The sequence below is a fragment of the Muscardinus avellanarius genome (genome assembly GCF_963383645.1).
Source record: "Muscardinus avellanarius genome assembly, chromosome: 2".
Lineage (NCBI taxonomy): Eukaryota > Metazoa > Chordata > Mammalia > Rodentia > Gliridae > Muscardinus > Muscardinus avellanarius.
The window spans coordinates 108,094,191-108,116,580 of NC_137787.1; the positions used below are offsets into that span (position 1 = coordinate 108,094,191).

The following is a 22,390-nucleotide window of genomic DNA, read 5'->3' on the forward strand; positions in this document are numbered from 1 at the left end:
TAATCCCCGCGCTTGGGAGGCAGAGACAGGAGGATCGCACAGGTTTGAAGCCAGCCGTGCGCGCTGGCTTAGGAGACCCTGTTTCCAAATAAAAATATAAAATAAGTGTCTGGGAGTGTAGCCCAGAGGCAGAAGGGCTTCCAGGAACCCTAGTACCACCAAAAAAAAAAAAAAAAGAAATTCATGAGAAGAAGTCTAATATATATATATTAGACTTCTTATATGTATATATATATGTATATATATTCTCCTTTTATATATATATATATTCTTCTTATATGTATATATGTATATATATTTTTTTTCCTTTTTCTATTCTCCTCTCTCTCTCTCTCTCTCTCTCTCTCTCTCTCTCTCTCTCTCTCTCTCTCTCTCTCTCTTCCCTAGCTCTTAAAGTTACATCTACAAGCACTAAATTTTCTTCAGATTCTTTTATCTGAGAATGCCTTATTTCTCATTCATTCCTGAAAGATATTTTGATCGGCAGTGGAATTCATGGTCAGAAATTCTTTCATTTCATACACAAAATATTTTGTGCCACTTATGTCTGGTCTCCATGGTTTTAGATCAGAAATATATTGTTATTCAAATTGGTATTTTTTATAATAATGTGCCATTTCTCTGGCTGCTTTCAAGAAATTTTTCTTTATTTAGATTTTTAAATTTCTGTCTTTATATTTTTCATATTTTTAATCAATATGTTCTTGGGCTTATCAGGTGTTGGGTCCTTTTCAGTTTCTTTAATCTGTGGGTCTATGTGTTTCACAAAATTTGGAAAAATTTAAAGCTATTATTCCTTTGAAAAATTTTCAGCCCCACATTCTGTCTGGAAGTTTAATTGCATGTGTGTCAGATGCTTTGTTATTGTCTCACTCATCTCTGAGGCTCCCCTCACGATTTTTTTCATTTGATTTTTTCTGTTTTTCAGACTGGATAATAGCTACTGTTCTATCATTGAGTTCGCTGATTTACTGTCACATTATTATACTATTCAGCTCATTTAGTTAATTATTTCTTTCTACTTGGTTCTTTTTTCTGTCTTCTGTTTCTTTGGTGAGATGTAAAAATGTTGTTTTGAGGCTATCTGTAGTTGCTTCTTTAAGCATTTATCTTCTGCCTGCTTTAAATTCTCGCTGAACAATTCCGTCAGTGCCGTTTCAGTTCTGACCTCTGCTGATGGTCTTCTTATTTGAGTTATGATTTTTCTCTGTCTTAGTAAAATGGGTGATTTTGCACTGTATGTTTTGCGCAGTATGTTAGGAGACTTTGGCTCCTATTTAAATCTTGTAGTTCTCACCGTGGGTAACAGTGAGTAGTCAGCGGGTGTGGTGACGCACACCTGTAATCCCAGTACTTGGGAGACGGAGACACGAGCATCACAGGGTTGAGGCCAGTGTCAACAATTTAGCAAGACCCTGTTTCAAAAATAAGAGGGACTGGGTATGTATCGCAGTGGTAAAATGTTTCTGGGTTCAATCCCCAGCACCACACACACACACACACACACACACACACACACACACACACCAGTAGAGTAGACAGGCGTTGAAGGGCTGATGAAAATGACTTGGCCAGCTGTGCTCTGGGAAAGTTGCTGTCGGGGATCTGCATTCTGGAAGTGCGGTGGGGATGGGGAAACTTCATACTAGACTGAGCATAACCAAATGCTACTAAGAAATTGTTTCCGTACCCACCCTGCGTTGGAGTGCTGCTGAAGCAGGGGACTCTGTTCTAAAGGTGACTGGAAGGAGTCTCAGCAGTAGGCACATACCCCACAGGTGGAAAAGGTTGAGTGTCACATGTGTCCAGAACAGTTGCCTGAGAACTCATGTTCACCCATCACAAAGGAACAGCAGGGCCACGCCTCCCCCACTGGGCTGTTCACTTCTCATTCCCTTTTCTACAGAGATGCCCTGGGAGTGTCCAACCCCATGTTCCCAGGGGCAGTGGTGGGTATATGCCAGCAACATCAGCTCAGGTCTTGGTGGTAGATGGAACTGGGGTCATAGGCCGGTGATGTCACCAGGACTTCATCAAACCCCAGCTTTCTCTGTAGAAGGGGTGCCTCACCTATCCCCACAGAGTTGCCATGAGGGTTAGAGATGATACTGGTAAACACATGGTGTGGAGCAGGTGCCCAATCAGTGTGAGCCCAGGGACCAGTGGGACAGGGCCTCCTGCAACCAGGGCCCTCCCCTTGATTCCCGAAGAGGACGACAGCGGGCATATGACAAGTCAGAAGCCCCAGAAAAGATTCATTACAGCCTCTTTTGTAATACCCCAATCTGGAAGCAGCTTATGAAAAGGAAACTAACTATGGGAACTGCAGCTTTTGTCTCTAAAAAATATTTGGCAAATGTTAAGAAGAAGTGAAATCAGCCAATCGCAGAAAGTCAAGGGTTATGTGTTTTCTCTCATATGTGAAAACTGGAGAGAAAATATAAAATAAACAATGGGGAGAGATACCAGTAGGACTGGAAGGGGACTGGAGGAAGGAGTTGGAGAGAAGAGAAAGGAGGATTTAAGAAGGAAATAGTTTAAATCTATGACAATATATGATATATGAAGGTACTACCACCGATCTCACTAACACGAGGAGGGGGGAGTGCGGGGGGGATATACCAAGAGCTGTGTGCGTGTGTGTTTGTATCACACTGAGCCTCACTATGAGGTGTAATCACAGAGAATTCCTTAAAGTATATTTAAATAAAAAGAAACAACAAAAAATAGTTAACTCCTTCTGTATAAAGAAAACTAGAGGAATGCCCATGAAAATCCTTTATTGCAAAGAGCAATGTGGAGTGCTATATGCACTGTGACAACATTTGTATAAAATTTAAAGAAAAAAACACCTGTATCACAGCACAGGTAACCCTCCTTATCTGAGGGCTTCGCATCTGTGGATTCAGCCAAGGATGAAAAGTATTAGAAAAAAAAATATACTGAATATATATAGACCCTTCTTGTCATTATTCCCTACACAATACAGTATAACAACTATTTTCATGGCACATACCCTGTACTGGGCTGTCTAGGGATGGTTTCAAGTGCACAGGAGGATGCATGTGGGTTCTACTTAAGCACGTGCCATCTTATATAAAGGACTTGAGCCTCTCCAGACTTCACCATCCTCGCGGGCTCCTGGAACAAAATCCTACAAACCCAACAGGCAAGTTGGGTTTGTGGGATTTTATTTTGTCAGCAGAAGGGATAGGAGGAAAAACACACTGATAAGTCTAATAGAGCTCACCTTAACACATAGGGACCTGAGGGAGCAGTGGGGAAAGGTTTTAACCCTTGCCATGCCCTCCAAATTGTGTGATAACCTGTATCAGCATATTTTACTTTAAAAACTTCTTAAGTTAATGTAAAAGAAAACTGAGACCTGGATACAAATCTGAGAGCTGCATCATATAAGCCAACAACTCCCCAGCCTTGCTCACTGTTTATAAATGTGAGCAGTCCTCCTCCTCCCAGACTTGCTGAAATTTAGACACATGGGTTCATTAATTCATTCCATAATCATCATGGGCCAGGCTTGGTGCTGGGGCTGTTAAAAGTGAACAGGGTGACAGATCCCCTTTTCCAGCCATGACGCTTGTCCTAGACACATGCTTGCTCACCACACAAATGAGTGGACAGGAGCAACACTTCCTGCATGGCCAAAGTGAGATGGGGAAGATCTGGAGAGTGTGGGCCTTTGCTGTCATTTCCACATGGCTCGCAGGGATGTGGCCTGGCACCGGCTGGGATCCTTCTGCTCAGGGCCTTCTGCTGCAGCTGCCTGCTGCCTGCCTTGTGTTTCAGACTCAAAGCCCAAGAAAAAATGTGGGGTGAACATCTCCATGCCTCTGGTGGTCATCTACCTGGTTCTGCTCACGGCAGGCGCTGTGCTGCTGGTGGTCCAAGGTAAAGCAGTTTTGGTCCCGAATGCTCCGAGCTGGGGTGGCCTGACCGGGCCCCTCTGGTGCAGGGTTCAGGCTGAGTGGGGAGTCCTGGGGCTATCGCCATCCACCTGCAGGGGAGAGAGCTCAGCCCCCGGGCTGCCCCAGTGGTGGGGAGGGAAGGTGTGTGTGTGTGTGTGTGAGACTGAGAATGCATCTGGGAACCTGTTGCACGTGAGGCGGTGAAAGATGTAATGATTTCACACAGGGCTCACCACGCACAACTGACACAAAGGACCTTGCCCTCTTGGGAAGAAGCTTCCCTGATCCAAGCTTCCACTGGAGCCGGATTTTCCTTCCAAAGCATTCCCAGTCCAGATGTTAAAATCAGGAAGCAATTCCACCCACAGACAACGAAGCCCCTCAAAGAATGTCATGTGCACACTTGTCCCAAACACACTGAGGCGACAGCTGCAGGTCAGACCCACAGGCTAATCGCCACGCACCACACATTCACACCCAGGGCCTGAAGGCAGCTGAACTGAACGGAGGCTGGGATTGACGGTGGGTGCAGCGGGCACATCTTTAGGCCACACAGTCACATTCTGCGAATGTGTAACGCCATGCCTGAGCATAAAGGAGGACACTTGTTCAAGATACAGAAAAGGCTCTGTCCCGCATCAGGTCCCCACAGCACATGGTGTTTGTGTCCATGAGTTCAGGGCCTACAGACGTCACGCACAGCTGACACAAGAATTCCAGGGATGTGTTCCACTGCCTCGGGCTCTCACGGGGTCCCTGAAGGGATGTTCTGGGGCCGGGTCCAGTTCTGAATCTGCAGGTGCGGCTCCGGGCCTTGGAGATGTACTTTCCCAACGGAACACTGGCTGCCGAGGACAGCCCGACCTTCTCCTTGCTGCAGTCGAGGCTCCCCCGTGTACCCCTTCCTCGGGGCCCAGCAGATATGCAACTCCTGCAGGCCCAGCTGACGCGGATGCGGGTCAGCCAGGAGTACCTGCTTTGGCGGGTAGACAACATCACTCGAAACCCAGGTTTGTCCTCCTCCCCCCAGACTGGGATTCCTCAAAAGAGGAAGGAGGAACTGTGTGCTCATCCCTTTCGCTGTTAAGAGAGGCATCTGGGACCCTGACCCAATCTGGGGCTCTGGGGACAAGGCAGGGGGAGAACTGTGTTAAATGGTGTGAAATGGGAGGCTGCAAATAGCTCTCTGGGAGGCAGAGCAGGCAGGAACCTGGGAACCAAGGGCCCCATCCAAGTGAAGAGTTGTCTCCAAGAGGCAGGGATTGAGGCAAGCAGCCAAGGGCCAAGTCTGTGTCACCAAGCCCCAGGCTGGTGGGAACATCAGGAGGGTGGGTAAAACGCAGAGCCTGGGTGGGGTCCCACCATCTCTCCCATGCAGTGGTCTTCCTTGATCTACAATTGAGAGATAATTGAGATCTCCAAGCTGGTTCAAAAGATGTGGGGCCTTGAGAGGGAAAGGGCAGCTGGAACTCCTGGGAGAATGCTAGGTTGGTAGGGAGGAGGAGATGAAGCCAGGATGAAAGGCCTGGGCCCCTTCCCTCTGTGCCCCAGGGTCTTGTAGCTGCCCCATCCCTTTCCCCAAGTTACCCCAGAATGGGAAGAGCTACGCCTCTGGCCAGTCGGGCAGAACCAGCTTGTAGATGTGAACCAACTATCTGTGGCTGAAGTGCTGGCCCAGTGGGGTTCCTTGCTCTGGCCACTGTGTCTGGAGTGAGCTCAGCTGGGACTTAGGAGGGTGATCCCATGGCCCTGCCAGTGACATGGGATTTAGGAAGGCAAATCCTTCTGGAGGGTACAGCTTGGGCAGGTGGACCAAGCCCAGGCTCACACACTTGGACGCCAAGGGAGTGTCTCTCCCTCAAAACATGAAGGAGCTCATTTTGACCAACATGAGAGAGCCCTTCCACACCCTGAGCCCCTCTGCAAGCTGGTCTGGGGCAGAACTGCAGTGAGCAGGTGGCCTCAGCCCCTTCCCACACTAAGCGGCTCCTGGGAGTCTGCTACTTAGAGCTAAGTGTGGGCTCTTTCCAAGATGTTCTCCAAAACACACTCAGGTATTTGGATCCACCCCACAAGTCTGGCGATGCTTCTGCTCCCCACAGGGTGGCCCAGCTTTCCAGTGCAGAGCCTGGGATCTCCAGGGGTGGGATGAGTCAGGCTAAGGAGCCCCTCTGCTCAGCCTGTTGCCCTCTCCTTCCCTTGCAGAGCTGTTTGGGATCAAAGGTGAACCAGGCGCCCCAGGTAGGTCATTCTCCTTCTGACTCACCCCATGCCTCCCTCAGGCCTTCCCCCAAGGGCTTCTTGGCCTGTACCATCCTGGGCCATGAGCAATCTGACCCTAGCTGACCTTCCAATGGTCCCCAAGACTCTTCCTCCTGGATGGCCTCAATGCCCCGTGCCCATGCTTGGACTCCCAGCTCCTGGCCACTGCCCTCCCCCTTGTCTGAAACAATCTCCTCACCCCTCCACTCATGCAAATCTCACCGTCTTTCCAGGCCAGTCCAAACTTCTCAAGGGTGACAGCGGTGTGTGTGTGTGTGTGTGTGTGTGGTGTGTGTGTGTGTGTGTGTGTGATACTGCAGAGATGTAGTTATGAGTCCAGGGTTCTAATGCCAGGCCTGAGGCTCACTAGCCGTGTGGCATTGAAACCATAACTGAACTTTTCTGGAACCTCCACTGCTTGCCCATGTAGAAAATAATGGAGACCAGTTGCTCACCTCACAGGGTCACTGTGAGACTCAAGTGAGAAGAGGAAAAAGATGTGTAGTCATGGCAAGTGCTGTCTAGGACCGGCCCTTCTTCCTTGAGCCATTGAAATTGGGCCTGGAGGATAGACCCTTTGGGCCTGTGAATTTGGGGTATGGCCCACATCATCTGTCCAGGCAGGGAGAGGTATGAGGCGGCCTTGGGCTGGCAGACCTGGGGGCACACCCTGGCTCTGCCCCTCACAGGGCAGGTGACCTTGGAGCAACAGTAGATGTGTGGGACAAAAAGAGGAACGTAAGAGCTTAGCCCAGTGCCCAGCATGGAGCTAGCCCATGTCATCATTATTATTTGCTGTTGTTTTGGAAACTATTAAAGGAGTTTGTATTTGAACAGCCTAAAGAGCATTGGTGCCTCCCTCTAAGGAGGAGCAGTTCCCATGCCTTCATCCTTTGGCTGACAGTATCAATGTTCACTCCTCTTCTCAAAAGGATGGGTTTAGTTGGACCTTGAATGTCTGCCTACCACTCAGGCTCAGTGCTCCTGGTCAATACTGGGAGCCCGCCTCACCCTCAGGATGCAGAGGCAAAACAAGCACCTTCTGCGCCTCTCTCTCTCTCTCTCTCTCTCTCTCTCTGTATAAATACACAGCTATCCTTCTGTGTCCCTGGAACACTGGCTCCAGAATCCCCATGGATAGCAAAGCCACAGAGGCCCACATCCCTTGTATGTGATGGCATAGCGTTTGCATATAACCTATAGTCATCCTTTCATGTTCCTTAAATCTTCCCTTAGATTACTCTTAATACCCCTAATAGGATGTAAATGCATTTAAATTGTTGTTATATTTTATTGTTTGGAGAATAATGACAAGAAACAGCATCTGTACGTGTTCAATACATTTGCCATTGTTTTCCTCAAATATTTTCAATATTTTGGAACTCACAGATGTTATGGAGGACTGGCTGTATAGACTCTCCACTTCGCTCTCCCTGCATCTCCCAGAGCCTCTCTCTGTCTCTGACTTCTGTCCCTCTTTCCTGCTGTCTCTTCTGGAGCCCACAAACCCCAGGCAGGAATCCTTAGGACCTGGGGCTCCTGGTGTCTGGCTCCTTTCTAGGCCCCCCACCACCCCGACCCATCCAGGCAGGCTGTGGTCTCTCTCCACTTCCCCATGGCTCAACTTGCTTGGTCAGGGCTCCCCAAAGGCTCATCCACAGTGAAGCTTCCTGGAGACACAGGGGGGCAGAGAGGGGGCAGGGTAGATTTGACTCAGACAAGTAGGTCTGCCCTGTGGACCAGGCTTCTGTAAAGGGTACTCAGCCCAATTCCATGGAAGGGAGGAAGGTGGAACCCACTGTCCCTCTAGACCCTCCCCTGTCCATCCCAGACACCTATGCTCCCTCCCGACAAATATTTATGAAAAATTCCTAAGGATGAGTCTCCACCATAGGCAATGGGACTCCAGACATGAAAACAGACAAGACCCTCCCTGCCCTTGCCCACCTTTGGTTAGGGAGTGGCAGGATATGGTCACAGCTGAGGGCTGGGGCAGGTCTCCACACCATGAAGCACAGAGGGGGCCTCATCCCTAGGCCAGGGACGGCTCCTGGAGGAAGTGCCTTTCTCTGGGGTGAGGGGTTTGCAGGACCGCAGTTCCTGAGAGCCACCTGCGCTGAGGCCTTGAGGTGGAAGGGAGCTTGGCGAGTCATGAGGTGCAAACAAGGAAAGTGTGTGTGCTGGGAGACCCGGGGAAGTGCGACAGGAGTCTGGGCAGGGGCAGAGGTGAGGCAGGCCCAGGAGGGGCGAGGTGGGTAGGGTCCCTCTAGGCACTGTCTCTGTGTGTTGCTGACTCAAGGCTGCTATTGCTGGTGTCCACATTAAGCGGATGAGGCCACTGAGGCTCCAAGACTCAATGGCTCACTTCAGGTGATGCAGGAAGATTCAGAAGAGCTTGGTTAGCCTCCTGGGCCACAGTGGTCAAGGGAGAGACTGGGGGTGGGCGGGAACACTGGCGACAGGATCCTAGGGACTCACCTGGAAGGCCCCTCTGAGAGACCAGGGTCCAGCCTGCTGGGAAGTGGGCACACACTAGGCAGGAGATCTCTACAGAGGCAGGCTCTCCTGTAGGCCTGCCAGCTCCCTTTGGTTCCTGCCTCTACCTTTAGGCTAATAAAACCTAGTGAGCCCACTTTCGGGGGCCTTTACTGTGTCCCAGGACCTCACTGAGTGCCCCCGAGGACCCTGTGAGGTAGGTGTCACCATTAACACAGCATGGACAAGGACGTGGCTGGGCCAGGTCGAAGGAGCTTATGGAGGCCACATTGCCAGGCCCTGGGATGCTGTTCGCTGAGAAAGGTCAAGAATGACCCTGTGCGAGCCTGTGCTCACATGAAGGGTCTGGTCCCCCGTTCTGCCTCCATCTTCCCAAACCCCAGACTCGTGTCTATAAACCGGCCTAACACTCTGGATCTTACGAGTTGGGCTAAGTAAAGTTCTCCTCTGAAATAGAACGCACAGCCCGGGCTTGGCTGCCATGGTGCCTTGCGAGGCGCAGCCTTAGCCCTCAGAGACCTGGAACTCGCTGGCCTCTCTGCAGATGTGTGGCCTCAGGTGAGTCCTGAGCCACTCAGGACATGGGGACTTGGTGGCAGTCAGCCCTTGCTGTTCATGTGAGGCTCCCAAGACCCCCTGTCTTTAAACAGATCCTTGGAATCAGGAGGACCACATGGCCTGCAGAAGTAATAGGTGCTGTTTGTTTGAAGCCTGTGTTTGGTGCTTTCCATGAGGCGTCTCCACGCGGGGCCTCAGGGCAGGCCTGGCTACCAGGCACTTAGCCCCATTGTTCTGGGGAGGAAGCTGGGGCTCAGAACAATGAAGTCACTTGCACAGGCAGCAGGTGGAAGGCAGTGCTGGTACTGAGCCAGGTATGCCTGGCCCGGCCTCCCCAGAAGGCTTCTCCAAGGGAATGCGTTCCTCTTCCCATTTGCCGTCTAGCCCTGAGCCTCTTGTAGGAAGGACTGCTTCCTTCTAAACCGGTTAGCTCGTCCTTGGTGCTCAGTGGAGGCTGGCTGAGTGCGTGGCTTTGTCACCCTCCTTCTTGGCCAGCTCACTTGCATCTCTGCTCCTCTTCCTCTGGTCCTCAGGTCCGAGGGGCATGCCTGGCACCCCTGGTCTGCCGGGACCACCTTCTGAGAAGGGACGCGATGGAGCCCCAGGTATGGTTTCCGTTTCTGGCCTGGTCATCTTTTCTTTCTGTGTTGTCCAGGCTCTGCTCTGAACTCCTTCTTCCCCCAGGTTTCCCAGGACCTCAAGGCCCGCCAGGAATCAAGGGACAGGCAGGTGAGTGGGTGGGGGTGCAAGGGGCTGCAGCAGGCTGTCTCAGCAGATGCGTGGACAGAAAGTCACCAGGGGAAGTGAGCTCTGTGCTCCCACAGGGAGTTGAGGGCCTGGAGCCTCTGCCTCTGCGACCTTGGCAATGTTCCCTTACCTGTCTGAGCCTCAGTTTCTTTGTATATAAAGGAGCTAAGAGCATTCTGCAGGGTTGCTGGGGAAATCCATACAGTGGTTTAAAGTCAATATAAGGCTCTATTTTTTTTCCAGCTGTCTCCTAGAACTGCCCAGATACCTCACAATGGCAAGGCACCAGTATTAGCTTTCTGCCACTGCGGCAACTTACCTCAGGTGGACAACCTAATGGCTGCCAGTAAGGAGAGAGGAGAAAGGAAAGAGTCCAAGGAGCGAGGCATGGCAATGCGCACTTGTAATCCCAGTACTTGGGAGGCTGAGACAAGAGGATCACAGGTTCAAGGTCACCCTCATCAACTTAGTGAGACCCTCAGCAACTCAGCAAGACCCTGTTTAGAAATAAAATATATATAGCTGGGCATGGTGGTGTATGCTTATAATCCCAGTATTTGGGATGCTGAGACAGGAGGATCGCACAGGTTCAAAACCAGCCCCAGCTACTTAGTGAGACCTTGCTTCCAAATAAAATATAAAATAGGTCTAGGAGTATAGCCCAGAGGTAGAAATCCCCTGAGTTCCATCCCCAGTATCATACACACACACACACACACACACACACACACACACACACACACAATAAAATACATTTTTTTAAAGGGCTGAGGGTATAGCTTGGTGGTAGAATGCCCCTGGGCTCAGTCCCCAGCCCCCCACTAAAAAGAGAGGAGACCAAAGACAAAATATGAGGCACAGCCTCAGTGACCTACTTCCTTCTAAAGGCAGCCACGCCTCCTCTGTTTCCACCACCACCCAGCAGCCCATTACGTGATGAGTCCCCAGAGCTGATGGACCCAATGATGCAGCCAGAGTCCTCCTGATAGGTCACCTCCCACACCCCACCTCTGAGCATCGCTGCCTCAGGGACCAAGCCCTGAACGCAGGAGCTTTGGGGGCACATGTCAGATCCAAACCAACCAGCATGGCTCGGTCAGGAGGGAGTGAGGGCTCAGAGTCGCCCTACCCCGACAGTCACAGTCTACTCCACTCTCCAATTAGACCCACCACTTGGGAATTCCCAGGGGCCGGCCGCCGAGCCACGGAGCTGCAGAGACAGTAAGACCTGGCCCAGCCGAGAGCCAGAGGAGCTGGAGGATTTAGAGGGAAGGAGGAAACACGCCAGCGGGCTCTAAGCCTCCGGCTGCTGAGACGGAAAGAAACCTCCAGCGTCCAGACAGGAAGCTGCCTGCTTGTCAGGAGGGACATCCTGCAGCAACTAACTTTTGGAGGCGTTTAATAGGATCCCAAAGAACCGACTGTTCTAAGTCTCACAGCGTGGCCACTGAGGATTTAAACAGCAGGGAGGAAAGTTTATGATGCAGCCTGAGGGAAGTGTGTGATACACACTGGCGCACCCATGTGATCACACACACACCTGCTCACACACACCCTTGCTCGCATGCCCACACCCATCTGTGCACACACTCGCACCCACACGCTTCTTGCACTGCACACTTGCACACCCACAGGCTCACGTACTTGCCAATTCACACATGTCTATGCGTGGGCGCATTTGTGCACACACCGACTTTCACAAGCTCACTCACAAGCACACTCACACAGACACCGGCACTCAATGCCCTGGGCGCAGGCGCGCAGCTGTGCCCTCTGTCCCTCTCCACCCCCACCGCCCCCACCCCTCCTTGACTCCCGCGTTCTGTGTTTTCCTTCACCTGTTCGCTGTCCTGCTCTGCCCGCCCCCCGGAGCCTCTAGCACCCCAGGTCTGTACCCTGTATGCCATCCTAGGCTCCCTGGCCTGCACAGGATGGAAGCACCATGTCTCAGTTCCTTTTTTTCTTTCCACCAGAGCACAAGTCATGTTCTGCTAAGAACCAGCCCCACTGTACAGATGGGAAAGTTGAGGTGCTGAGCATGCAGGTGCCTTTGCCAAGGTCGCACGGCCTGCCCGGTGCGGGAGCTGGGACTCAAAGTGATTTGCCTAGCTCTGAGGCCTTTCTTCCACGGCCGCGTGAGACGCATTGGCAAGGCTTCTAGGACGAGAGCGAATGCCGCCTGGCCCGCCAGGGTCTCTGCCACGTGTGCCTATGTGTTTGTGGGGGGCCCTTGCTGGGTGCCTCGCCCACCTGGGGGTGTAGAATGACGGTGCATGGGGCACCCTAACTGAATTCTGTCTTCTTCCATCTCCACAGGCCTCCAAGGACCCAAGGGTGCACCTGGGGAGCCAGGAGCCGCTGGTAACTACAGCCCCTACTGCTTGGGGCCACGAGGTGCTGCCTGCGCTCTGGAGGCACTGCCCCCCACCCCTGAGGCCTGAGGTCCACATCCTTCCCACATCCATGGTCCTCTTCCCCAGAATTCATCTACTTTATCAAGACCACCCAAGACATGAGCTAACGCACCCTGACTCCTCTGGGGACCCCCTCCCCTCTCCTTCAAACGCTCCCTGCTTCTGTCCCCAGGAGGATGTGGGACCCACCTCACCAGTTCTCTTTGCAGGTGCCCCCGGACCCCAAGGGGAGAAGGGCAGCAGAGGCGACATGGGTGTCACTGGCCCCCAAGGGGCCGCTGGTGCCAAAGGAGACAAGGGGGACCCAGGCCCCCAAGGTGAGGCCTGCTGCAGTGTTGGTGCTCAGGGGGTCAGGGGCTGTAGCCCAGCATCTATCTGTACTCATTTGGGACAGGGCTGAGCTCTGCCCACAGCAGGCCAGGTGCACTGAAGCGCAGCGTCTCCTCCCTGGGGATTGAGTGCAAGAGGGAGGATAGCGCCACTCTGGGGAGCTGCAGGCAGGGTGAGGAGATAAGGAAGTGGGGCTTCTGGAGCCTGGGGGCCTGGGGGCCGGAAGGCTGTCAGTGAGGCTAAGGCTGATTCCAGAAGGGGGACCTCACATGGCTAAATCCCCCTTGCCAGCAGGTGCTGTGTCCTGGGCAGAGATTCCCAGGCTCTGGGTAAGGTATGACAGGCATTTAGAGCCAGGTGCACTGATGCATGCCTGAAATCCCAGTACTAGGGAGGCTGAAACAGGAGGATCACACATTCAAGCCACAGTAACTTAGTGAGATCCTGTTTCAAAATTTAAAAAATAATAATAAAATAGGGCTAGGGGTGCTGCCTGGAGGTAGAATGCCCTGTCCCGATACCAAACACAAAGAAGAAACATGTCCCTTTGGTTCTGACCTTGATGATCTGGCACCACGTCAGAGAAACTCACGTTGGAGAAACCCTGCTGAGGGCTCTGGACTTGACAGAGCAACCTCCTACCTCTCATCTCTCTTGCCTTTTACAGCTCCACCAGCGGCAGAATGATAATTCAGTTAAAATACTAACAAATTATATATAGCTTATAGGATAATTTTAAGAACTAGAGATCAGGTTTCCAAGGTGTCACCCATATAGTAGGCTATAAATAAATTATTATTATGAGAATTAGTAATGATTATCCTGTAAGGTAGAAAGGAAAGGACTTTGATTCCAAGATCAGGCAGACCTGGGTTCTGATATGGTTCACTAGCTGTGTGACCTTGGGCAAAAGGCTTGACCTCTCTGAGCCCCATCATTCACCTATAAAAGGAGGATGACTAATACTGACCTTTAATGAGAATTAACTACAGCAAAACCTAATACCTATGAGATGTGTAACATTGTACCTGGCAGGTACCAATAATATAACTTAAGAAACTGGGGCTGCTTGTCTTCAGAGATCCCTGAGCAGGGGCATGTTAGGCATCTTCAAATATTCAAAAGATATTTGTCAGAGAGAACATAGACTCACTTATGGGGACAGGGAAGTTACAGCGGTACAGATGCAGGCCCAGACCAACAGGCTACAACAAGGTCCCCAGAAAAGAGTCTAACAGGTGCCCACGTAGCCACGCTCCTTGTGACTGCCTTGTCTCTCATCAGGACGGCCATTCTTTAAGTACCCAGCCATCTCAAAGAGTCTCTTTCCCTCCCAGGCTCCCTAACTGCACTCCACACTCAGGCCCAGAGAGGCTGACTCTTCCTCTCCCCTTGGGGCCAAGGTTCCTACTCCTCTGGGGGGGAAGGTTGCCATCCTGCCTGAGCCCTTTCTAGCACTATCTTAGAAAGAGTAGAGCCATAAATGCCACTGAACCAAAATCCATTGCAACTGGCCCAGTTGAGAGCCTAAAAGATTGCTTTGGGGTGAGATGGTTCTTCAGACTTTTGCCGCTCTGAGGGGTGAGCAGCTTTCTGACCAGCCACAGGGGTGTGGCTGGGGCGAGGCTGGGTGCTGTGCAGGTTACTTCGCAACTCACAGATGTTTTGGGAAGGAGTCCTGGAGCTCAGCTCCTGCTGGCAGCCTCAATTGATATGCGCCAGACCCTGCAGGAAAGGAGGAGGGAGGACTCAAGACAGACTGGATGAGCCTGAATGCTGATGACAAGTTGGAGACTTGACTTCTGGTCCTAACCGCTGGCAGCACTATGAGCCCTTGTGGTGTTTTCCTTTCCTTCCTCAGTGTCCCGAAGTGGCTATTCTCAGAATTTAGGATCTGCTTTCTAAATTAATCAGAGTCCAGCTTAAGTGCATTTAAAAAACAAGTCTCCAAATGCAGACACTAAAATGAGCCCATAGTGCTGTTTCCTCGTGGGCTGTGGTCTCTCCCTGGGAACCAGGACTCTGCCTGGGGTCCTGAGAGTATGAAGCCCCTTGGCCAGGTTTCTGGAGTACGTTTCCTGTCTCTGTGGGTGTTCCTTGGGGTTCTCCCTGGGGATGGCGATCACCCCTGGGCACCAAGGAGGAGCTCAAGGATTTTGGAGTTTGGGTGGGATAGGATGTGTTGCCCTCCTCCCAGGTTTGACCTTGACGCCCTTGGATGCCTTGTTTTTTTCAGGAAGCAAAGGAGCTGTGGGCATGAAGGGAGACACAGGGGCCATAGGGCCAACTGGAGCCCAGGGCAGTAAAGGTGACACTGGGAAGCCAGGCCCGGCAGGTAAGAGGTCATGCATCAGGCACCTCATTTTCTCTGGATGGTTGGCCAAAGGAAAAAAGTTCCTAAATGCCCTTCCTCTTAGGTCTCATTGGAATTCCTGGAGCCAAAGGTGACCAAGGTAAGCCCCGTGCAAATCTGGACATGGCTCCAGCCTGAGACCGTGGTATTCAGCTGGAGCACCCGGGTTCCGAAGACCTGGCCCCTCCTGTGGGGCGGGGAAGGGCAGGCTTCATTGACAGTCCCCAGTGAGGTCCTCACCTCATTCTGCCACCCAGAGTGGGGCAGGCACACATAGATCTATATGTCTGCCAGTTCCAAACTCTGCAGCCACGAGGAAGAGCCAGACACTGATTTTCCTCCTGACAATAGGGCCAGGCCATGACTTCTAAAGAGGGGCTAGATGGTAGGAGGAGGTTTGGGTGCCACTGCTGAGCACAGGGGTGCAGGCTGGGGCAGCCAGGCCCTCTGTGGGCCACCCCAGCCTTACGCTCACCACTTAACTTCCAGGACAACCTGGAGTGCAGGGTGTCCCAGGCCCTCCTGGCCCAGCAGGATACCCGGGTGCCCACGGGAAGCCTGGCAGCACTGGCCCGGCTGGGCCAGCAGGTAAGGTCCCACAGCCTTCCGCGGGCACGGGAGCAACGCCTGCTCCTTCCAGCCCTTATGCCTGTGGTATCTGTTGTCTAGGACCACCTGGGAGCCCCGGGAGCCCTGGAGCCACGGGCATGAAAGGAAGCAAGGGAGATCCAGGTAACAGCGCTGGAGGGGATAGGCCAATGGGTGACAGGAAAGGAGGGACAGGAAGGAGATCAGCCTCCAGCAGCCCACAGAAAGAGGCAGGGTCTGTGGTGCTCTGACTTGGGGAGAGCAAGGACCCCTGAGCCCAACCACCAAGCTGTACTTTCTCTGCTCAAGGTTCCTGGCGGGCCTTGAATGCCGTGTCAAACCTCCAGCACCATGAAGGAGAGCAGGGCTCCTTGCCTGAGCTGCCTTCCAGCTGTGTGCAGTTACTGCTCCATCCTGCTTAATTTCAGTGGGACCAGTGCTCTGGATTCAGGCAGGAGGGTCAAGAAACCCTTGCTGTAGCCAGGCGTGGTGGCACACGCTTGTAATTCCCTCACTTGGGAGGCCGAGACAAGGTGATCGTATGGGTTCAAAGCCAGCCTCAGCTACTTAGTGAGGCTCTCAGCAACTTAGTGAGACCCTGTTTCCAAATAAAATATAAAATAGGTCGGGGGTGTAGACTGGAGGTAGAGGCCCCTGGATTACATCCACACGATAGAAAGAAAGAAAGAAAGAAAGAAAGAAAGAAAGAAAGGAAGGAGGAAGGAGGGAAGGAAGGAAGGAAGGAAGGAAGGAAGGAAGGAAGGAAAGAAGGAACTTGCTGTACATTCTAGTGCTGGGCTGTACTAGCTGAATGCACAAAAACTGGTTTCTGGGCCATCCAGCAATTTTGTCCTGGCTGCACCCACCACGCCAGGTTCTGCTCTCTTGTTCAGCAGGCTCTGCTTTCTAAGCGGCTGTGCTAATTTGCATCCCATCTCTAAGTTCAGTCCCTGGCATTAGGTCCCTTGGTCTAGAAAGTCCAAGTCTATGGTGATGGGTCCCCAAGATGTCCCCAGACACATGAGGGGGTACAAGAGACAGATGGTCAGGGGCTTCATGGAAAACTGCAGCATGCCATTGGAAAGCCAGGTGCAGGCTGGAGGTGATGGGAGAGGCTGAGTGTCTGTGAGGCTGTCTGCAGGTGGTCTGCCTAGGCCCCTTCTCCTGCTGGAGTGGAGGGTAGCACCCTGTCAGATCTGAGAATGGTTCCCACTGGGTGTGTGACCTGCTGGCAGCCCTCTCATATCTGACAAATCCATCTTCTCTGGTTCCCTAATTTTGTTTTTATTTTTACTTTGTTTTGTTTGCTGTGTGGGGTATAAAACCCAGGGCTTTACACATGCTAAGCAAGCGCTCTACCACTGAGCCACATCCTTTTTATTTTATTTTGAGATTGAGTCTCACTGAGTTGCGCAGACTGGCCTGGGACTTGCAACCCTCCTGCCTCAGCCTCCCGAGTAGCTCAGACTCCAGGCATGCACCACCACGCCCAGCTTGGCCCCCCATCTTAAGGTCCAGCTGATGTGAAGCCAGAGGCTCTCTTGCTCCCAAGTTTCTTGTACAGCTTTCTATAGAGTGACTTTCCACCCACCTTTATAAATAGATAAATAGTAGCTCTGTCCCCAGCTCCATTTCCAGACTCATGATTCTAGGCTAAGCAAGAAAATATGGGCATAAAATATGATTTTACCCAGAGGGACACTATGCCCACCGCTAGGCCCCAAGCCCAGGTCGCCTTGGCCTGAGGGTAGGGAGCTTGCCCTGCACTCTGCACCCTGGGAGGCTCCGTGTAATAGGAGCAGAGCCTGCTAATGAGCATCTTCATGACAGTCCAAGGGATATGGTGGCCCTCTTTTAGGGTAAGTTACCCAAAGTCAGACAGCCAACAGGATATGCAGCCAGGGCTGGAATCTCTGCTGGCTGACTCAAAGCTTAGAAAGCTTAGGGCTTATCAACCCCACTCTATCTTGGGCTCTTCCCCAAGACTTTCCATCAGAGGACTCTGGAGGGAGACCCCTTCTCCCTCACTCCAGCTCAGAGGATCAGAGCAGAGCAGTGGCAGCTCTTCCTACACTAAGAGGAAACACAAACCTCTCAGGCCCCGTAACTTAGCACAGACACCACAATCTAAGGATCACGGGGTTCTTGTGTATTTGCTGAACACATTTATAGGGCTCTGTATTAATCAAGTCCAGTGGTAGATATTCTGGGAACCACCCCTTAATTCTGACTGCTAATGTAAACACAATAAATTACATGTTTGATTTAGGACATAGGAAAATTACCACTTAGGTAAAATTAGATAGGTTGTCCGTTCAAGTCCAAATGCCTTGATCAAGTGTCTGATGGTTGGCCTGGGGGAATTCTGAGAGGGAAATATTTGGGCTGTATGTTGTGCTGGAGGCATGGGCAACTGAATTTCTGAAGAGATTAGATGTGATGCTTCCTGCAATGGAGCGGGGTGGGGGGCAGTGGGTAGAGACTACTACTCCCCAGCAAGATAATGTGCACTCTCCAACATCCAATGCTGGCATTTCCCACGCTGAAAGGACCATGATGACTGTCTAGTTTTGCTCTGTCAAGCCAGGTTTACAAACAGATGGATTTCCCCTTTTGTAAATAAAGCTATTAATCTCTCAAGAAAATACTGAATCACTTTAGATAAAAACAGAAGTTAGACTGCATTGTTGCCTGACCTAGGTGACAGCTGGATTTCATTATTATGCATTAATTATAAACAATAAGAGATCTGTTTCTTAGTAACAAGACCTCTAGGCCAGGCACTGTGCGCAGGACTTTTTCCCATGATCTTGGTTCACTACGTGCACTCCTGGGTTTTATCCTCTCTTTTGTAGCCAAAGAAGCAAAGGCTCAGAGAGGGCAAACTCTTAGCTCATGGGCTCACAGTTAGTATACACTGAATCTGGGAGTTCATCCCTAAGTCACATGCCAAAGTTGTGCTTTTCCAGATTTTTTTGTGGAGGTCAAGATGGAGTCATTCTATCGTGTTGTATAGAATAGCACTGACTGGTCTGGAATATTTCATTCCATGAGAGACAGGTGATTGTGGCTCAGGCCCCAGACCTTCTTATCTTTCTCACTAGCCATGCTCCAACTCATTCCAGTGAAATGTTTCCTTTTCTTTGTACCTTTTGAGGGAGAGAAGCCATCACTAATTAGAGAAAAAAAATTTCATTTATTCAGCTGGGAAAATAAACCCCATATTTTATTAAGTAAGATATGATATCCAGTGAATCTTTCTCTAATGTTAAATTCTGTCACCTGTCAAGAACAGGCTTTCATCCCACCCGCCAAACTTACTTTTTCCCGTTTTTTCTCTTTTAAATTGTTGTAAAGAATAACCAAAATTTAGGTCTACACCTCTTAGCTACCCTGAAAGTTAAGTTTGAAAATAAGGAAGGACTTTAATTCAATTAGGATTCATGACATTTCTCATTTTATCATTTCTACCCTATGGAATAATGATAGAAGCAGTCATAAAATATTCCTGCCCCAAAACACCAACCTGGTCAAAAATTCTTCATTTCAATGGATTTGTATACAAAGCATAATACCTAGAATTTTTTATGCCCTTTGATTTTTGTCTTGAGGCAATTCCAATGTGTAAATAAGTTGAAATCTATTTTCTTATCTGCATTTGAAGACATTTACTTTAAAAATTAACAACAAAGATAATCCATAATATCAATTAAGTCCCATGTAATGAATATAATGTTTATAAATATAATTTATTATATTCTACCCCTTGTACCTCTTATACCAATTATTATATAAATGTATAATTATTACATATTATATATTCTACTTCTCATATCTATAACTCAGGTAAAGAATTTATTGAATCTTACCAAGTCACATGGCTAATTAGTTACTTATAAAGCTTATTGCTGTCCTCTAATTTTCTTGGAAACATCTGTAGAAGTCTACACACACCCAATTTGATATCCCCTGTCCGCCACACCACTGCTTACACACAGCTCAGATTATTCACTTGTTAGACTAATCCTAAATTGGCCAGGCTGTGCCCAGCATTTATATTGGGATGGTGTTTAAGGAAGTGCTGATGTTTTAGAAATCTCTACATTTAACTCACAATCAGTGGGCTGGCCTTCAACTTGGACTGGCCACTAACCACCTGAGTGGCCAGGGGCTTGACACAGGCCTCTGGGTTTGACACAGGCCTCTCGGAGCAGGAGCCAGCGAAGGTTTCCCTGAGAGACCCAGTGGAGTTCTGAGCAGGAGGAAGGCATATGCTTCCTAAATACTTCTTGAGGGGAAGGACTTCTCTAAAAATACTTTGCAGATAAACACTTGGGGCTTTCAGCCTGCTGAGCCTATGGCGCCCACTGCAATGGGGCCACCACCACGCGCTTCAGCATCTGCAGTTTCAGAGCAAGCCGCCCTGCATCCTGCTCTTCTGCCATGTCTCCTCCCATGTCATTAGCTGACCCAGTCAGGATGCTGCCTTGGTTGACAGTGAAGTAATGGCTAAACCATGATCACTTAGTGAACACTCTCTCAGCCAGGGCCCTTAAAGTTTAGGGAGATCTGGGGAGAAGTCACACAAAACAGTTTTCATTTCCTCCTTTCCGAGGGAAGAGTTTTGAAGACAAAAATTAGAACCCATTAAACACATCTCAAAAGGCCAGTGACAAGCCTTTGCCCTCTGAGCTGCAGTTCTAAGAGAGCTCAGATGTGGGCAGGGATAGGGGAGTTTGCTGAGACAGGAGGGCTTAGAGCTGGTTGGTCCTTGAAGGATGAGTGAGATTTGTCCAGGCCAGTGCTACTCCAAGTGTGGTCCCTAGACCAGCATCGGCATCCCAGAGTTGTCCTTTTCCAGATTTTGCTGTATAGATTAAGATAGAATTTTCCTGCTTTGTTGTATAAAATACCATTACATTAATTCCAATACATGTTAGAAATGAAGATTTGCAAATTCCAACCCCAGTCCTGTTGAATCAGCAACTCTGGCTGAGCCTACCATGTTGTTTTTTAAACAAGTCCCACCAAAGTGATTTTTTTTTTGTACTGGGAATTTAACCCAGAGGCATTCTACCTCCAAGCTATACCATCAGCCCTATTTTATTTCTTATTTGGAAACAGGTTCTCACCACTCAAGTGATTTTCCTGCGTATCCTAGTCAGATGCCTCTTTTAGGGGAAAGGGATGGTCCCAGGGAGCCTGGAGGTGTCACTGGACAACCCAAGTGGAAGTCCAGGAAGGCAGGGGTCTGGCATCCTGAGAGAGGGCAGGAAGCCACGAGGCACAGCAGGAGGCTGAGCCTGGGTGACAGCTGGACTTCACTGCTGAATCCTGAGTGGCCGTGGATAAATCCCTTCACATCTCTGAACGTCAACTTCCTGATCCATAAGGGAGAGGACCTTTCTGGGCAGCTGCAAGGTGGAGGGGAGTAGGCCCTGGAACCCCCCCTGGCTTGGTGCCTGGAGGCGAGGGCTGGAAGGTGGTGCGGGAGTGAAGGGGGGTCTTATGAGCAGGGACTTCCCGCGGATGGATCCTGGCCAATGAGGGGTGTTGGCTGCATTTGCTTCAAAGGACAGTGGGGGAGGTGTTTGTCTTCTTTGGGTGATGACAGTGCAGGGAAGTTACAGTGTCACAGGGACTGACTTCTAGGGACTGGCTCTTGGGGTGGTGCTTGTGCAATATGGCGCCCTCTAGGACAGAACCAGAGAGTGCCACGGGTCTAGATGTGGGCTATTTTCCTACTTGGTGACAATCATAGACTACTTCTGGATGTGGTCCCCCCCCCCCCCAGTCTTGACCCTATGCTATTCTGACACAAGTTAGCAGAGAAGAGACATGTGCCTCCTCTCTGGTGGCCTCAGCAGAGTCCCTTGAAGTGAAGTGCAAACACTTCCAGTGTCCAGGGAGGTCCACGCCAGTGCCAGAGACGCCCGCCGGGGGAGACGAGCACATGCAAACAGGGCCCAGGGGTCTTCGTGCGTTGTGTCTTCAGCCCTACTCCACGCTTGACACAACTGACTTCATTTCAGCCTCACAGTGGTTTCAAGAGGCATTGCGGAGACTCAGAGAGGAAACTGAGGCTCTAAGCCAGGATACCTGGCCATGCTGCAGAGCCAGGCCAAAGCAGAGGAGGCCTCAAGGCCAGCCGTGACCAGTGGCTCAGGTGTGTGCGCAGGGCCTGTCTGTCAGGGGCATCAGGGAAATTGCCCAAGGCCAATTGCAAATGGCAGGAGGCTAGAACCTGGGAAGAGCAAGCAGGCCAGAAACAGAGTGCTCCCCGGTGTAGGGTGAGAAAGTATTCTCTATGGGGGAACTTGGGGCCCTCCCCTGTGAGACCTTATCCACCCACCCAGAACCCAATGGCACTTCGGAGACAGAAGTCGTAGGAGTCCAGCATCAGAGCGAGAGTTGCCAGTGACCTGAGGGCCTTGGACCTTGGGAGGGGAGGCCCAGGAAACTGGCTTCTGGGAACTTCTGGGACTTCTCCTATTCTCTATCCCAACAAGATCCTAAGAGGCCCACCAGGCCATGTCTCACCCTCCACTGACTAACACGCTGTAGGTGCTCAGGAAACCCAGCTGCAGGTTGGGTGGGAACTTCCCCAGGCAACGGCGACCGCTGAGCTACCTGCGGTTGGAGGGCATCATCAGGTTGGTGGGCTCTGTGCTGAGGTTGGTGGGCTCAGGCAGGAAGCAGGGGAAGGGCATGACGTG

The 22,390-nt window shown here is 50.9% G+C and overlaps 1 protein-coding gene across 1 annotated transcript in view; it reads left to right on the forward strand.

Annotated features, from left to right (window-relative positions):
- MARCO (macrophage receptor with collagenous structure) overlaps positions 1-22,390 on the forward strand; it is a gene marked incomplete at both ends in the record, with an annotated part of 38,568 nt that overhangs the window by 10,462 nt on the left and 5,716 nt on the right. The window contains 12 exons of the mRNA XM_080689402.1: positions 3,808-3,909; positions 4,712-4,936; positions 6,132-6,167; positions 6,422-6,451; positions 9,776-9,847; positions 9,927-9,971; positions 12,306-12,403; positions 12,576-12,720; positions 14,970-15,068; positions 15,151-15,186; positions 15,576-15,674; positions 15,756-15,818. Of these exons, the coding sequence (XP_080545528.1) occupies positions 3,808-3,909; positions 4,712-4,936; positions 6,132-6,167; positions 6,422-6,451; positions 9,776-9,847; positions 9,927-9,971; positions 12,306-12,403; positions 12,576-12,720; positions 14,970-15,068; positions 15,151-15,186; positions 15,576-15,674; positions 15,756-15,818 (1,050 nt within the window). The remainder of the gene's footprint in view (positions 1-3,807; positions 3,910-4,711; positions 4,937-6,131; positions 6,168-6,421; positions 6,452-9,775; positions 9,848-9,926; positions 9,972-12,305; positions 12,404-12,575; positions 12,721-14,969; positions 15,069-15,150; positions 15,187-15,575; positions 15,675-15,755; positions 15,819-22,390) is intronic.